Source organism: Dicentrarchus labrax, unplaced genomic scaffold (genome assembly GCF_905237075.1).
Source record: "Dicentrarchus labrax unplaced genomic scaffold, dlabrax2021, whole genome shotgun sequence".
Taxonomy (NCBI): Eukaryota; Metazoa; Chordata; class Actinopteri; family Moronidae; genus Dicentrarchus; species Dicentrarchus labrax.
Window position 1 is genome coordinate 17,455,222 of NW_026136713.1, and position 18,539 is coordinate 17,473,760.

At 40.6% G+C, this 18,539-nt stretch overlaps 1 protein-coding gene across 2 annotated transcripts in view; it reads right to left on the bottom strand.

Annotated features, from left to right (window-relative positions):
- Nucleotides 1-3,981: 3,981 nt before the first annotated feature.
- The window catches only part of zgc:92242 (uncharacterized protein LOC436899 homolog), a 122,948-nt gene continuing 108,390 nt past the window's right edge, over nt 3,982-18,539 (bottom strand). The window contains exons 1-6 of one of the 2 annotated variants that reach the window (XM_051421068.1): nt 16,676-16,895; nt 13,880-14,337; nt 10,451-10,568; nt 9,599-9,710; nt 9,251-9,509; nt 3,982-8,374 (exon numbers count right to left, since the gene is read on the bottom strand). In XM_051421068.1, coding sequence (XP_051277028.1) covers nt 8,208-8,374; nt 9,251-9,509; nt 9,599-9,710; nt 10,451-10,568; nt 13,880-14,060 — 837 coding nt within the window. In that variant the 5' untranslated portion in view covers nt 14,061-14,337; nt 16,676-16,895 and the 3' untranslated portion in view covers nt 3,982-8,207. Of the gene's footprint in view, nt 8,375-9,250; nt 9,510-9,598; nt 9,711-10,450; nt 10,569-13,879; nt 14,338-16,675; nt 16,896-18,539 lie in introns of those variants that run through there. The other variant, XM_051421069.1, reaches the window with a different exon arrangement.

An 18,539-nucleotide genomic window follows, 5' to 3' on the forward strand; every position in this document is an offset into this window, starting at 1 on the left:
GTGTGTGTGTGTGTGCATGCATCTGTGGGGGTGTGGGGGTTGTGTATGTGTGTGCGTGTGTGTGTGCGTGTTTGTCAGGCAGGGAGAGAGAGAGGGAGAGAGAAAGCGCAGCACGCCAGCCAACGCAGGACACTGCCAACTCATGGAGAAAAGCAGCGAGCTCCAACATCATGCTAGTGAACGCTCCCACTGAATGAGAAACACACAGTCTTTTAGTTAAAGTCCACAGTCTAGTGTTTCTTCATCTCCCAGACAAAGGGGGAATTTCAAATTCTTGGATCTGCAGCTTTTTTTTCTCTCTCTCTCTCCCCCCCTCTCTCTTCGGTGCCTTTCTAGTGATTTGGAGCTTAATCCCCCCTCCCTGTTCTTGTCACGCATGCACACACACACACACACACACATACACACACCGGAAATCTGTGTCACCCGCTGCCCAGCAGGTCCAGTGACTCCCTGAACGCCTGCAGTCTGGCTCCACTGGCCTGCAAGATGGCAGGAGAGAAAGGGAGGAGGAGGGGGGCAGGAGGAGGGATTGAACGGAGGACAGAGAAGAGGAGGAGGGGGGAGGGTTGAGAGAGAGAGAGAGAGAGAGAGAGAGTTGGGGGAGTGTGAGGAGGAGGAGGAGGAGGAGGAGGAGGGGGTGGAAAGCGGATCTAGGGAGAGGGTGAAGGGGGGGGGACGTGGTGAAGGGCAGAGAGGGAGAAGGGAGGAGAGGGGGGGTGTAAAGGGGGTAAGAGAGAGCGGGCAAAACTGGGAGAGATGAAAAGCAGGCCACAGGGGGAGAGAAAAGAGAAAGAGAGATACGCAGGGAGGAGGACGGGGAGATGGACAGCAGGGGATGAAGATAAGGTGGGCCAAACAAAGAGAGAAGGGGAGATGAGTGGGAGATCCGAGAGCGAGCGGAGTGATGGAGGCCGAATGAAATGCAGCGAGACGCAGGGAAGACGGGGGTTAATGACGGATGCATTGTCCAGATAGCCGGTGTGTGCCGTCACAGACCCCTGTGGAGCTTACATATGTTAGCACCAGCGGCCCTGCCCACTCTGGAGAAAAACTCCTCTCACACACTGCAGTGGAAGAACCTGCCAGCCCAAGGCAACCTGCACTGGAGCTGGGCGGACCCTCACTCACGAGCCAGACCTTTGAAATTTTGGCCACTGCGTCTGCTTGGAGACACTGTGTCTCATTGTGAATTTTTTTCTTCCCCCATTGGCCGTATCCCCAGTGTTAGAAAATGTGTAACAGCTTTGCAGAAACAGCATCTTTCTGAGATCACTCCTCATTACGCCTCTGTTATCCATTTGTGTTCACTTTCATACACATGCTATTCCAAAACAGAAATACAATGGTTTCTTACATCCTTGAAAAGCTCGGGCTCATCTGCCCCCAGGTTATATTTTGGTGACACTTGGGGTCAAAGGGGACTCTTGACCTTTGACCTTTAAAGCTGTTAAAGGTGGATTCAGAATAGACCAGCTTCTCTAAGCAGCGCCACTTCTGGTTTGGTCTCATGCTACCTATGAAAAAGAAGCACAAAGACTACTAGCATTCAAATTAAACACTTGAGGTATTAAAAAGAACTTGTCAGTCTGAACCCAAACATAAATAAAATGAACTCAGAAAACATTCTGATATTTTGGATCCTCGGGCACTTTCACATGGTGTTCGGTTTTCGGAGGTAATGTGTACACAAACTTCTGTTAATCTTTAGCTTGCTGCTGATTTGAAAGAAGGCACGGTGGTTCCAGGAAATTAGGCAAGGCGTGGTGATAAAGTCTGCCTGCAGTTATATTTCATCAAGGCTTCTTTTCACGCCACCTCATGATGTGGAATTGATTTTTGCCGTTGAATAATGAGCTGTAAGTTGCCTGCCATGTTGCATTTGCATGATTCCCACCTTTTAATCAGAGCAGCAGATCATGACCAGAGCTGTAATGTCAGTTAACATGAGGTGTCTTTAACTTTGAATTATATAATGCTGATATTGAATTGCAGCAATGGCTCATGTCATACAATATTAATTTGCCTCGTAATCTCAAAAACCGAATGAGTGTATCCTGATTCATGAAGCAGCCTTCTGAGAAAAGCTTTAATGTATTAGTTTGACATCTCGGTGTATCTCTGGTTTTTTTGTAGGCATGCTAGCCTCTCTGTGCGAGAGAGAGACATGAACGTCTGAACTAAATTGCAAGATCACGAATATCATAACGAATATTAGCTGAGGTATATTTCAGGTGAGCTGTATCCATAGAGACACATCGCTAGTGTGGCTAAAACTGTTAATTTCTTACTGACTTTATCTTGTCTGTCGTATATTTATGAATTTGAATGGATTCTCTAACATTAAAATTGTTTAAACTACGTGTGGCTGCCATTTATTTTGTGACTACTATCGTGTATTTTCATCTAATTAGTCCAAAAATGTTGCTACATCTATTTTTCTTTCAAGTTTTGGGTTTCCTGGGTTTAAAGGGGAACCAATTTCACACGTAAAATCAGTTTACTAGTCATGAGTTTTCAGCCTCTGAAAACATTTGCATGACTTTGGTGTCTCCTGAGGAGTTCTGTCAAGCCTGACGGTCCCTGAGACAACAGATTTTCGATCCTGCATTACAAATGGATTTTGAAAGACATGGGTATTTACCTGTCAGGGAGATGCAATTTATTGCATTCTGGGAAATGAATAAGTTAGTGTTTTTGGTCAGGATATCTCAGCCTCTGTCTCAATCTTAGTATACAATACTAAATCCATTATCAGTAGGGTTTAGTTGGTTAAGGTAAGGGTTGGTCCTGTGTTGGTTTTCCTTTCTGTAAAAAACTGGTTACGGCCAAATGGTGTTTTTGTACTGTCAAACATAAAACATGATGCGTTTTCGTAAAAATGTAATGACTTTACTGTGAGATCAGGCTGGCAGGATACAACATATTTTAGAAATATAAATAAAACCGGCTTTGTACTATACGACTCTTTAATTTTGAAATATGAGTGGGTTTATGATGTTTGTAGTTTGTACACTATTATAATGTAAATTATTTTAGCCAAATACACAATTGCTGACCTAAATTTTAACAGTAAAACACTTTTTTTTTTTTTTACTTTGTTACATCCTGAAGTAACACTGAGGTTACAAAATGAGATAACAATTGCCATTTCGTGCCAAATCTAATGATACCATTACTGAGGTGTGATTCCACATTAAGAGCAGAGCTGCTAACTGACTCATTATAGCTCTTCACAATGACTTCATTCGGAAAATGAGATAAGGTACATTTTAATGGTGTCACACATACAGACTCTAATCCTTGCTGTTATGATCTTTAAAGTTTACTATCACACAGGCCTTTAGTCAACACAGAAAGAGCACAGACTTAAGAGCTTGCCGTAAAACAATAAACAGAATCATCAGTGGACACCTACAGTAGATAAAAACATTACAAAGCAACGACATGCTCTTTCTTATGAGACAAAGATGACCGGACTCCTACAATGCTTTGCTGGGAAACCCAACACTCTCCTACTATATATAGCGGGACTTTTCACACCGTGCATGACTGCTCGTGTCAAGTCACATGATTCAAGATATATGGGTGGACAGACACACACACACACACACACACGCTCTTCACTCACATGCAGAAACACACGCACACTCAGAGGCTTTGGAGGCGGTGAGGGAATGAGAAGAACTTTATTGAGTTGGCTCTGACGTGTTGCTTCCCGTGACCTGACTCCCATTTGCCCCGTCTCCCCGAGCGTCTCGCCCTCTGTCTCAGTCTAAACCACATGCTAATCAGCTTTCTGTGCTCTCTGTTTGATCTCTGATGGGTGGTTTTCTGATGCATCCCGCTGAATAGATAATCATTGTGTAAGTGGCCACCATCAACAACTTCTCTGTGTCTTCCCCTATCAGCAACCCCCCCCCCACACACACACACACACACTGAGTGCATATGAACAGAAACAACTTAGATGCAAAAAAACAAGATCAACTCAGGCTTTTATTAGCATTAATTTGTTCTTTCTCACACCAACAAAAGACATATAAACTCATTAGACAAACACACAATGTAAATACAAATAGAAGGTGACATAAAATAAAGTTAAAGTGTCAGCAGGAGCAGAGTTTAAGCAATAAATGAGTGACCAAGTAAAGGGAATATGTGACCCTATAGTTAGGTAGTAACTGCAGCTCAAACACTTCAAACCTTAAAAATGAAATACTGGTATATGTCTTTAATGATAACACGTGTTCTTAGTATTCTTCTGTAGTTTCTAGCATCTGATGTCCCTTTAGAGTTACAATGCAGTCTATAAATATTTGTCCAGGGACCAGAGGTGGGAAGTAATAAAGTCCAAATATTTCCTTACTGTACTTATGTAGCTTTTTCAGGTATATAAATTTTACTTTTATTTTATTTTTTTATACAAATATCTGTATTAAAAAACAGGCTCTTCACATTAGTTTTAATACTCCTCACATTAGTTTTAATGAATTTGAAGAGAATTTTTGCATCATTGCACGCCTTCCCGACAAGAAGGCCGGTGTATATCACGCATGACAGACGTAACAACACAAAACAGACGAGGGGAAGACTTGACCGCACAGAAACAGCTGGTCAAAATGTAGAAACTTGTACTTTTTAATTTTATACTTTGACTACATTTCAAAGCCTGTACTATTTCAATTTTACTTGAAGAAGTTGAATCTGTGCTTCTGCTTTGCACGAGTATCTGCACTTCTACTTGACAGTAGAAGTAATGAGTAAAGAGTGTGTGTACTTTTGCCACCTCTGCCAGGGACAGATTTTCCATGCTTATAGGTTTGTACTGAATTGAAATGAAACAATAAGGTTAGAGTACTGACTCAAAGCTGTAGGATGTGTGAGGGTGTCCAAATCCTTGCTGGCTGACCAGCATAGGAGCTCTTTTTACACACAGCCCTTCCAGTTTTATGACTATGCAGGTCAGTTGCACTTGCCATGGCAGGTTTTAAAGGGGCAAAAAGTGTCATTTTCACGCATAGCCAAATCCGTCACCTGACCATGCCCCTGTCAACTGACCTCAGTCCAACTAATCATGTGTTTCACTAACTGAAGACAAGACCGAAGGCAAAAAGGCCCCAAAACAAGCAAGAAGCGAAGATGCTTACAATGAAAGTGTTTGTTGATGCCTTCGTGTCGAGACTTCAGAGGGTGATTGAATGCAAATGATTTGCAACCAAATATTAAATATGATGCTTGACCAAAATAAGTCCCATCAAAAGGTCTATTTACTTGGTTTCCACAGCTTTCAGCCACATATTTTGGTATCAGTTGCATCAATTGTTATGGAGATGCTTTAGTTGTTCTCATGTGACCGAAGTATGGATTTCCGGTCATATGATAGCAGTTGAGAGATGAGCCTCATAGCTCGGGATAAACTAAATGAGTGGACCTTGTGATGAGAATATTTTTGGTAACCTGCTTTACAAGGTCAAGAATTAACCTACAAGGTCAACATCAAACCACATATTAACAAATAACTTATAATCTAGAACTAATAACTTCATTAAAGTTTATCTTGAGTCTGCCATCAGGCTAGCAGATGAGACTGTACTTGATCAATACATTTGAGCTAAATGCTAATGTCATGCTAATGTAGTGCTAACATGCTCACAGTGACAATGCTAATGTGTTGCTTTTAACAGATATAATGTTTTGCCCTGCTCACCATCCTATTTTAGCATGTTGGAAATGCTAATATTAGGTAATTAGCACTAAACACACACTGATGGGAATGTCATTAGGTATTTAAATCATAAACCAAAGTACTGAGCCAGGTGATACCACTATAGGAAAAGTTACTAAGATTTATCCACTGGCTAAAATGAACGTCTGTATAAACTGTCATGGTAATTCATCAAATAGTAGTTGAGATATTTCAGTCTGGACCAAAGTATGAATCTAATAAATAATAATTAAAAGAGCTACAATTATTTAGTCCTTGTTGATGTCAATTTTAAGTTATGAGTCAGATATTTTACCTTGTAGTTAGTTGTTGTTTCTTACTGACATCATTTTCATAATTCCTCCACAATATCGATAAATTATAGTTAATAATTATAGACGCCATTATATCTTGTTCACATAAAACTGGCCGTTTGGTGAATTTGTTTTCCCCATCCCCCCTGCGTTTAAATCAGTTTAAACCACCCCTTCATATACAATTAAAGCAAAAACACTTACGTATTGTAACACTATGTATTTGTATTTACACTGTAAATTAATGGCAAAGGTCAAAAGATGCCTGCAAATGCATCCAAACAGTTGATAAGAAAAGAGCAGGTTTCAGGTTTCATTTGCTGTGTGGCTGCGAACAACAAAGAAAAATGTACAGAAAGTACTGTATTTTCAGAATATTGCACTTTCTGGTAGTACTTGAATGTTGTAGCGACCCTCCTATAATACCCCTTTCCCACTAACAACTAGTGCCAGTTCAGAGTTGGTTCAAAAACCTTCCAAGAACCAGTTTGCTTTTCCACAGTCTAGAGCAGTGGTTCCCAACCTTTTCCCTTTAGGGGCCTCTTTTCTATCATAGAGCAAACTGACGACCACTTACTACATGACCTATTTTATGAATATTTCATATTACATTCAGTGCATAACAATAACAGTACAGAACCACTGATAATAAACTGCACAATGAACCCAAATAGTGAACCTGTCTGAGTGATTTGGTAACATTTTGAGCAGATTATTTCCTGCTTTTAGGGAACTTTTAATACAATTTGTACCCCTAGTGGGGGTCCCGGCCCCCAGGTTGGGGACCACTGGACTACACAGCCACTGTATGTGTCTCCAACTTCTGTTACCAAGGTTATGTTAGCTGGCTCACTAGCTACCGTTATGCAAGCAAGCTACAAATCTTTCACAGCAATGTTACTAACCTTGAACGCAACATTAAAGTTACAAACAACATTTCTTCGTAACACTGATGTTACGAATGAAACACTGATGTGAGATATTGGTAGTAGTAGCTATGCTAGCCATATAGCTCAAAGTGGTAAACAGCTAATAAAATAAATAGCTGGCTGGCCACAAGGCGCCCCCAAGCCCCTGTTGCAAGCGGTTCTTGGCACCAGCAAACTGTTCATGCCGCGCTGGAACCAATTTTCCTGGCCAAGAGCCAGTTCTTTGGCTGCTGAAACGCAAAGAACTGGTTTGAAATCAGGCACCAGCTCGAACGGGTTTTGGTGGAAAACGGAGATAATTTCCCGTTAAATACCTTAAATACAAGCAGTGGTAGGTTTGAGACCCCTGGCTTGGACACATGGGGTCACAGTAGCTCAGGCGATAGAGCTTCTTATCCAATTATTGTGAATATGGTGCTTTGACTTCGTCCTTACAGCATTTTGAAGTCTCCTTGAGCAAGACACAAAAACCCCAAACTGCTCCTGAAGAGTGATCGATGAATGTGTGTGTGTGTGTGTTCAAAGATGAATATGAAGGATTATAAAATGTATTTAATAAAAACCACCCTCACGGTAAAGGCACTAGATAAAAATGAAATGAATTCAGTCCTTTTATTATATACAGTATATCCCCCAAACCCCTGTACCTTTTGATTGTTGCTGATATATTAGATGAAGATGTTGTCAACGCTGGTGTTAAAACAGTTCAGTAACATGGACAACAATGAAAACTGTTTAAACCTTTTGAACAGCAAAGAAAGACCTGAATATGAGTTTGATCAAATAAATGTTTCAGTTCCCAATAACCTCTGCTTATGACATCTGAATAATAAAACTTCATTAACACTCATTGAACAAGTGTCCAGCCGTGGTCTTCTGTCTGTGTCTCTCCGGACGTCTTTTTCTGCGTCTGCCTGTCAATCACAGAAACTATGTGACCGTATTTGAACTCAGCAACATCAAAGCTGCTTCATTTTTATCATTCAGGTTGACTTCAGTTCAAAAGCTTTCAAGTATTTCTCTCACTCCACCCCCCCCCAGACGTTTCTCTGTCTGCACACAGGTCCTTGAATCGAGGCCTAACAAAGTGTATCTCAGTTCACCGCTCTGGGTTCAAGTAAGAATCCTTTTCTTCACACGTATGTGGCCTCAGTCTGGCCCCACAGTGTCGAACTGAGCCATTATTTTCTGCACAGAGCTCGTTACGCTCGTACACAAGGCGCTGCTTCTCATAGCAGGGCGGACACACCTTCGGTCCTAGTAGATCAAAGGTGTGCTTCTTTTCTGTAGGTGAGCAGGTTTGGCAGGTAAAATAGGTTTGGTGTTGGCAGGTGGTTTGCTGTGTGGATCATCAGTGAATGCCTTCCTGAGCTGCGCCACGCGACCTCCATGTTCAGACTTTTTCTCTTCACAACACACAATCTCTGTGAGGGGAAGAAAGGAAAGAGTGGATTAATATCCAAGTCACCACCCAAACATTCAAAACCTTCAGATGTTCCCTAGATTTTCCATCAGCGACTGAATGATAAAATATAATCTGCTCAAGTGTGATGTACAAGTAAGTTAGCCTACATCAGGGTAGTTTTATTCAGGTATAGATACAGTAACTCTGAAGTCTAATTTGTGCTTAGGACTCCTGTTCCAAGTGCGAAGGAGAAACTACAGCGGCCGCAAAACTTTTCCCTTTCTGGGCTACTGTAGAAACTACTGTACTGTAATTATACATTAATGAAAACCTACGGATATTATATTCCATTTTCTGCCAATAGATCCTCCTAAATGTTACACACTGGACCTTTAAAAAAGTGCTCCACCCATTAAGTATTACAGTCCTTTAACATCGGCTCAGGATGGACTACATTTATTTGACAGCTATAGTTTTTAGTTAGGAGATCGAAGATTTAACAGACAAAACATCTGATAAGTCATCTGTTAAAACCATCCAACTGTATAATACAGTTAAAATGAGCTCAACCAGCAACAACATGACATGCTGTTTTCATGTTAATCTATTCATAACAATGATCAAATAATAAAATATATATTATAACACTATGAAAGTGGCTGTTCTGCATAAAGAACACATTCACTATTGCTGGTGTATACAGTATTTAGTCATTTTCATGCCTTATTTTGTATACTGTATAGTAGATGTTCTTAATTCTTATAATTTGAACATCAATTTATTTTACCTGATTATTACTTTGGCTGGGCTTTTTGTAATTTCTACCTCTTTAGGATCAATAAATGAGAATCACAGACTTCTACATCTACAAACATATAAATGGGCTTTCTCTCACCTCTTCCCTCCTCTCTTGTTTTGTCGCCTCTGTCCTGCAGGCCAGTCCTCTCTGTGTCTGACAGCTGGGCTTTGAGCGGCGGCAGGTTGCTATGGCTACTAAGATGTGGCCTGTAGAGAGGAGCCCAGTCGCCATGGTTGTCCGTGCTGCTGCCTGAATCACCGTCGCTATCCTCTGCAGGGTCCTTCAGGTCGTCATCAGCGCTGCAGGAGTCCATGTCCTCCTCAGACGACTGGCAGTTTGGTGAAGCTGGGTCATCCTGTGTGCGTAAGTGGGACACAATTTGAGTCATTGTTCATCTAAAACCCTCCCAACTTCAAAACCCACATTACAAACACACAAACTCACGCTAACATCTGCGAGAGACAGCTGGATGTCTTCTTTAAAGCCGAGCTGCTGGGCCTCTCTTCCTGGCAGCAAGTCCGCTGTCTGGATGCCATTCATATTATCACTACGGACTCTGGAAGACAAAGACATTCATTTTTAGTCCCACAGACAGCCGTCCCAACCTTTGAACCAATCCTCCAGTTAGTCATATGGCAAATAACTTAACTAATCCAATTGGGACAAGGGAGACGGCAAGCTCACTGAAACTCTGTAGTTCCACTGCTGTTCATCATATCAGAGTTATGTAATTGGTTGAAGACACTGAAGGTTTGTTAAGGTGGCAGAAACCTATGCAGATGTTCTTATGTGGTGGATGAGCTACTTGACAAAACTGCCGTCGCTCAAAGAAAATAAAAATATTTTTAATGTTATGTTAAAATAACAAAAAAACAGTTAAACTTAATTATTTACTAGATGCAACACATGAAATAGTCTTTTTTTTGTTCTGTTTTTGGTAAAATGTAACGGATTTGCATATTCTGACTTTGTTGCTTCCATCAAATTATTTTGGAAAAATGTATCAAATGAAACCACATGAATGAGATTTTCTCTGAAACCCATGTTACCAACATGTGATGGGTGGAAATGGTGGAGATAATTCATTTTATTTCCTGTCTAATGTTTTGCACTTTTTGTGAATGTCATGTTCTACATTAATTCATACATTGAATTCACCTTTTTCTCTTTAAAGCAGTTGCTTGACTTCTACAATAACAACTGAGTCTGCTTTTCTTACTTCCTAATCACATTTACGTCAATGCCAAAAGAGCTAAAATCAGTCAATCAGCTAAAATCAGTCAATCAGTGTGGTACCTGTTGTTCATGAGGCTCTGCAGGAGCTTGGAGGATCTGAACTCGTCGACCTCTCCAATCACACTGACGCTCACATCTCCATCCCGACCGAGCAGCCAGCTCACATGTTTGTTGTAAACTGGAGGGAAAACATACAATAATAAATAAATAAAAACATCAACAAGGAAAACGCGTGAATTAATGAGTGGAGAAACATGACAAATGCAGATGCTTTCATACAGGACACGAGGGGCAATTGAATGGTCCGATGAGAATGAAAATGTTAATCATTTGAACCCCTATGGGAGAGCAGAGAATGGAATAATGACTGGGAGGTTTGAGTTGGTTTTGCCTTTAAATTGTGACCCATCTGTATGTTTTCATCTCAGAGTGTTTTGGCAAGATTCTGATAAAAGCAGCCATCTCACAAATTGTTATTCTGGCTTTTATCCAGAAGGTGGTGCTGTCCTATAACTAGAGAGTTCGGAAAACAGCAATGAGGTTTGTCCTCTCTCACTGTTGAACTGTTCCCCATGTGGGCTCTCTCTCTCTCTCATTGTTTTTTTCTTTATCTCTTCATCTTTTTCTCTGTCTTTCCACTGGAGTAAATTAATTGTATCTCACTGCAAAACATTATTAATAGCCGAATATTGATAAATCATGTTTAAACAAGTTTGTGATCATTAAAATAGTAAATAACGGTGACCTCATTCCTTGTTTGTGAGAGCAGGAAGGTCTGCATGAAACTGACCCGGGGCAGTTTACCAGAAACTCACACTAAGGTTTGAACTGGAAACAACCGACATCTTATTGTGCCAATGTTTACTTTTGTCACACACCGCATCAGCTTAAATGAGGGCAAAACTCTCCTTTTATAATAAATTATACCAATAACAACATACATTCATACGTATAAGTATTATAAATGCATAATAATGTAGTACTATAATAGATTCTATTGTTTTTGTTGTCGTTAATACATTCCACACACGACACTATTATTCCATTACATTTGCACCCTGGAAAAAAAGGGTATTTTTAGTGGTTACCTCATCATGAGACAGTAACCAAAAATAACCCCACTCCCCACCAGTGTGTGATAACAGGTGTTTTCCATGACAAGACCTGATAAAGGTGTAACACCTGCCATGACATCACCGTTTGGGGTGTGGCTTGAAAATTCAAATCCTCAGAGAGCTTTACCGCAGCATGCTTTCTGCAGATTTACCCTTCAAAAGATACAGCAGGCACGACGAACAGATACTGTAGGAGCTTGTTGAAACAAGCACCTCCTAACAGCGAAGTGACTGTACAGATTTCTTAGAAAACAAACAAAGGCAGCTCTGTTGCTGTTCAGATTTTAGGGAATGCCTTGTGTTTGTGTGCAGCCACTCAGTACATAAGGGTATATTGTGTGGACGTCTCAGTCTGATGTCACCTGACCAAAGACCATCTTTGACATAAGTCACGGTTAGTCTGTGCAACACACCTTCATCTCATAACTGTGATTACAAGACATTTCCATTACAGAACCGCACCCACAAATAGAAAGAAATGCGGCACATAATAGAAATCCTAGTTCACAGGTAACTAATTGTGTATTTATGTGACGTTTATAGGCCTGCATGTACATGTAATGATTGTCTTTCCCGGCAGTGGCATGGTTAACAAAGAAGGAAAGACGCCTAACTGGATTGTATGTTGTATAAGGCAAACAAGCAGGCAACACACACTCTGTCGGCTCTCAGGTGACACGGCAGAGATTGGGTAAACAAAGACAGTAACTTAATATGTGGTTTTAAAGTGTGGCGACGCCCCAAACCGCAGGGCTTACTCAATCTTATTCAGCTTTCAGCCCCGTAGAATGAGTCGACTGGCAGTGATAGAGTCTGTCTGTCACACAAACACACATTGTGCGGCACAGCCAGTGGAGGTGATGCGGTTTCAGATAAACACCGTATATATGGAGGAAGAGTGGGTGAAATGAGTAAGACAGACAGGTAGGGCAGTGAAAAGATTACTTTGGGTGTAGTTTAAACACATTAATCAGATTGGTAACCGGAGAGGGTGTTACTACACAGCTTGTGTATCGTGTGCACTCAAGAATCCTGGTCATTAATTAGTTGTAAAAGGGAATGAATGTGCAATTTAGCAGAATCTGAAATATGTGTAATAAACTATAGTAAATGTGTTTGTTTGTTTGCAGCTCCTAGAAATACATAGTGATTGACAATATGAAAGCTATAGCTGCAGAGGGAGCACACTCTCCTTATAGATTGTTTAAAAATGTCTGCAGCATTTGGGTATGAGGACTAAACAGGACCAGGATTTAAACAATAAATCATGAATCCAAATCCCTCCAGCTGCATCCCACCGCCAGAAGAAATTGTGACTAGCAACCAAAATCAGAATTTTTAATTCCAAAAGATTTTCTTTTTATCTTTTTCATTTATTTAACTGTTAAATTATATTCCCTGCAAACGTGATCTCCCTTAATGCTGATTCAGTGTCTCTTCAATACCGGCAATTCATTCTCAGGGGGAGAAAAACTATTGTATTGATTGTCAGCAATCAAATAATTCAATTGAAAGCTCTTGAAAGAATCAGCAATCAAAACCTACCACATATATAAACTCCTTAGGTCACATAAACCCCCAAATGTCCAGACAAAACAGTGAGGACATGACAGGGACGTTGGTGGGAGGTGAACAAAGATAGAAAAATTGTTCCGCATTTTGGGAAATGTGCTTATTTGCCTTCTTGTCGAGAGGCAGATCAGAAGATTTTTACCGCTCTGATATTTGTACGATAAGTATGAAGGCAGGAAGTAACTGCACCCATCAAAGCAATCAGGCAAGTACTTAGGCAAATAACCCCCAATAAACTGCAATTTATTGTTCTTAAACTTTGGTTTGTGTGCAAATTAAATAAACCAGATAAAACATATTAATTTATGAGCGTCAAAGGTAAGCTGGTAGGTGGTAAACTAGCTGTCCCCCCTTGTATTAAGTCTTTATGCTAAAGCTAAGCTAATCAGCTGTAGGATGTAGGCTTATCGGTGGTCTTAGTCTTCTAATATAAATTTAAACCTAGCAAGATATTTGCATCTTGAAGAAACGTCTGATTCAACGTACAGATAACTGTAAATGTCATAATTCTGTCATTGATCAATGTAAAATGCGCTGTGACATCCTGGTGCTTTACTGTAAAGGAATAAGTTAAAGAAGCTATTAGTTTTAACCTCATTGTGAGTCATGTTACTGTTGAAATGAAGGCATTTCCCAGAAATACTGTTCCTCCCTTCTATAAAAATACATTGCTACTTTATTCAGTGTTTTCCTCTTTTGCTTTACGGGCAATCATACTTGTGTAATGGAATGAGACGCATGTGTTCCCTATGCACTGGTACTTCCCACCAGTGTAACCAGTGCAGTAAGGATCTCACTCTACCTTTCTTTGGCCTTGTGTCCATGTTGTCTCTTCCTTCCTTCTCGTCCTTCTCCTCCCGCTCTCTCCAGCGGCGAACCTGTTCCTCTCTCATCTTCAAGAAGAGGATCCTCTTCTGCTCCTCGCTGAGGGCCTCCAGCACCTCGGGCTCCACCCACATGTCCTCAAGGATTTTAGCCAGCATCTTGCCTCTATTCCCCGAGTGCCAGAGATGACCGTCAGCCCCTCTGTCTCTCCGTCCAGTGGGTCGTGTTTCAGCAGGTGGGGTATGATCGCTCCTTTTTCCTGCTCCAGAGTCAGGTTCCCTTTTCTTTGAAGAATGCGGGATCAGGTGCAGTCTAACTACTGGAGGTCACCGTAGTGTCCTTTGTCGAGAGCTCCTCGTCGGTGCAGTAGGAGTGTGTCAGGCTCTCTGGGGGTGAAGGCACTGTGTGTCCGGATCAACTGAGCTCTGAAGGTTGCTGTTGTGGTTTTTACACAGAGAGAGAGAGAGAGAGAGAGAGAGAGAGAGAGAGAGAGAGAGAGAGAGAGAGAGAGATTATATCTACTGTATTGTTTTGTTCCCGTCCATTCAATCCTGTTCAGGCTGGCAGAACACAATAGGCCCAAAGCAAATAAGCCACAAATGTAGTGTGTGTGAGTTGATGCGTGTGTGTGTGTGTGTGTGTGTGCATGCAGTGTTTACTCTGCATACAGTAGACAGCGAGAATGCTGTTGTGCTTTTAAATACTGACAGAGGCAAACAGGGGCAGGTTCAGTATGTCAACACACACAAACACACATACGGGGCGTTAATGACTGCATGCTATCTTGGGGTAACAGACACAGATAGAGAGCAAAAGACAGCTTATAGTTCACTTGAATTTTTGCATTAACACTCTCTCTCTCTCTCTCTCTCTCTCACACACACACACACACACACAAGCAAACACACCATTTTTATTACCCTATTAACACACGTGACACAGATAGACATCAACAGCGTGCCCCAGTTAGTTATAACTCATCCAGGAAGTTAAGATCCCCACAAAACAACCTTTGCCTTAATCTATGTGTAAACACAGTATAGAAGCAGTGTCCGCCCCGCACACACTTTTGAAAAATGTGACACAGTGAGTTGCCGAGCGAGAGCCAATAGGGTTTGTGTCTGTGATAACAGTTCACCAATCTTCACTCGAGGACGGTCTCTGATATTACAGTAAAAGCTGTAGACACTGCCAAAAATTATATATCACCTTCTAAGTTTGTGTTTCAGGTGTGGCAGATGTCGAAACATTACAATTATACTAAACCCCACAATAGACTTAAATTCTATGGTTTCAACCTAAAACTATTATTTTCTGCCTTGTCATTGTTTCTGTTATTGTTACCTGCCTGAGGACTACGGATGTAAATTTACATTCTTGCTAACTCAAGCATACTTACATCATGTATTTTTATACTGATGTTCATTAACACGCTCTGTCCCAAATAAACAAATAACAGCTGATGCGGGACTGAATGCAAATTTGTGAAAGAATTTTAAATACAATGCAAGGTGGCAAGAAAACAAACAAATCATGATTCTGTGCTTGTTTTCTTTGAAAAGTTAAAGTCTGATGATAAGATCGACATCAATCTCGTGCATGAGTGCTAAATGTAGAGATACAGCCAGGAGTAGGTGAATAAAGACTGAAAAACAGCTTTGTTTTGTTTGATCTGTACAAAAACCAATGTGTAAAAGTATGTGATTGGTGTGTAAAATGTCAAACTATTCTTTTAAGGGAGGCAAAGAACATTGATCTTGCTTGAAACACATTATAAAGATATTTACAATGAATTATGTTGTGGTGTTAAAAACGGAGAAGCTCATAAATCTGGGAACCAGGAACCGGTTCTCTGTTTCTGATACTAATTTCATTATTCAAGTAGTAAAACTAGGCAAACTCTAAGCTTGCAGTAGTTTCACTTCATTCATTTTTAAATGTATACACAGCTTTGTTGCATTATTAGTCTTAGAACCAGCATCCATTCATTCATCAACTCTGTACAGCACTTCACAAGTCTCTTTCAATCGGTTTTACGGGTGAGGTCTTTGTGAACCACGTTCCTTTCCATGTGAGTGTCTATTGTCTAAAGACAGAAGGGGAGTGTGTTTTCATTCATTGTTTCATAATGTAGGGAGTTGTGAAACCCCTTAAGACTCTGTGATTAAAGCAATACAAATAAACTGGACCTGACTTGAAGATTTACTACCAAACAGCCCACTCAGTGGCAATTCTATCAAAGAATCACACCTTTGAGCTTAAACCTGCGTAACAGCTCCTGTAACAACTGTGCACATTTGAACTCATGCATGAGAAACTCAAAAGAAATATTCAAATCAATATGTAAACATGGTAAACTAATCACAGACAATAACAGCCCACACAGACTCCTCAGAGAACAGAAATCAGACGAGGACAAAATGAGCGCTATAGCGGATCAGCATACGCTCAACTCTGTTATTCAAATATAAAAGCAAAGCATCCAGGTCTGGCTCTGCGCCAACATGCAAATAGCTCCGGGATTTGCTTCTGTCTCCGCTCACATGCAGAGAAAAGAAAGAAAGGCAGCGAGAGGCGAGAAAGGTATGTGCATGGCATACTGAGAGAAAAGTTTGAAAAGTCTCTCAGTCTGAGAAAACACTGGCCATTTCACAGCGACAGAGGAGAGAGTGTGAGAGATAAATGAACTTAGAAGGGGCAGCAGAATGGCAATCACAACAAAAGGACAGAGAGAGAAAGAAAGAAGAGTACAGAGGAGGGAAAGTGGACTCACTCAGTGGTTGCCAGCCGGTAGCATCTCCCAGCTCTGCTCTGAGCTCCAGCGCCTCTGTGAGTGTGGTATGATGAGTGTGTGTGACGTGAGGGTGTGTAAGAGTGTGCCTTTGTGTGTGTGTGGGATCAGGTCAGTCGTCAGCAGCAGTGGTATGCAGGCTCAGCCCTGCTCTGCAGCATTTCTACTGAATAGGAGTGGGGCGGACTGACATCACTGCATTCATCTTTTTATCTCCCCTCCTTCCTTCTCTCCCCTCCACTTTCTTCTCCTCCTACAAAGCTACAAAGAAATAAAACACCAGCAGTTGGTTAAATACTATCAAGTAAAAAAATGTTTCTCCATCTAGATATTGCTATAAATATCTTTATAGTGTTTGATGTAATGTTTCTAATCTGCTCCCCTGTGGCATTTAGCTGCGTTCAAGGACGCTAGGAATTTAATTTCCCCTGACAGGCTCTGTAACCTTTCCGTATGTAGCAGCATAGGAAATGGGAGTTATTCTCAGTCTTCTTTTCTGTATTTAATTTGATCTGACGGTCTCTGCATAGCTGTGTTTACCCCCCTTTCTCTCTTTTTCTTTCCTCTAGGAAGTCCTGCTGGCTTTGTTTGAAACCATTAATCACAACAGCACATGTGCAGGAAGGAATCAGGATATTTATTCCGCGGGTATTTTCCGTCAACAGGTTGTTGACACACTTTACATGGCAGCAGTCATTGTTTCATGTTCGCTCCGCTCCCATGGTGCCAAATCAGATGAGTCCAGCTGGATGGTGTAAATGTCAGTCACATGCCTCTGAGTAATTATAGCTAATAACATCATACTAAGTGTATTCAGCTCAAATGGAGATGACTAAACCTGTCTCCTGATTTTTACTGACCAGTTGGGGTGTGACCTATTGGGAGTGTTTACAGTAAATATGAACTGCTTCCTCTTCTTTTGCATTGCATTTTATTTTGGTTCAGAAAGAAGTTGATGTTCACATGACAAGTGAAAGTAACAGTTTCACTTAAACTATAACATAAGGAGCAAAGTTATTTATCAATAATTTCATGATGATTTCTTAGATAGAAGTTTGTCTTTTGGCACTAATTACCAGAATAAATGCTTTATCATTGAAAGAAAAAGCAATTTTACAAATTATTTAAATCTTATTGTACATTGTACACTGGTCTGTAGACAAATTTCACATTTCTGCATGTGCAACCAACCTTTCGTGCACTGACTATTATATTATAAGTTACTGTAATTAGCTGACTTATAATTAGCACCTGTTTAGAGAGATTTCTTTAGAATACTTCTGTAAATAATTAGTAAATGATGGCCCAGTAAAATAGAACAGTACCAAGTTATGAAGTCAACTAACAGAGTCAGCTGAGCAGTAATGTTAACATATTTCATATAACATATTTAATTGAGCAAGCTTTTCTTTTGTAGGGGCATTCGTTTTTCTAATTAGTCCTGCTTAGAGCACCAGGATTTCTGTCGTAAACCTCTTAATAATGGTTCTTCACACAGTAAAATGGTAACATATAAAGGTTCAGTCACAAGTTTATTGCTGTGTTAAATTAAATTTCCTAGACATGAGCACTAGATGAAGCATTATATTACTATAAAAAGTCAAATTTGAAATGTGGATGAAGGTATGAATGTAATAGGCCTACATTGTCTTAAAAACATAACGTTTTCTTATGAAAAAGCTCACGCATAACAAATACATAATTAAGAAAAGGTTATTTTAGGGAATCAGCAAAACTTGGAAGAGACTTTTGGTCAGTTCAGTGAGATTTACCCCAAACTCCCCCCGCACTTGGTATTATGCAAAATGAAACAACAGATGTAATAAGCCAACACAGTTTGGTTTCC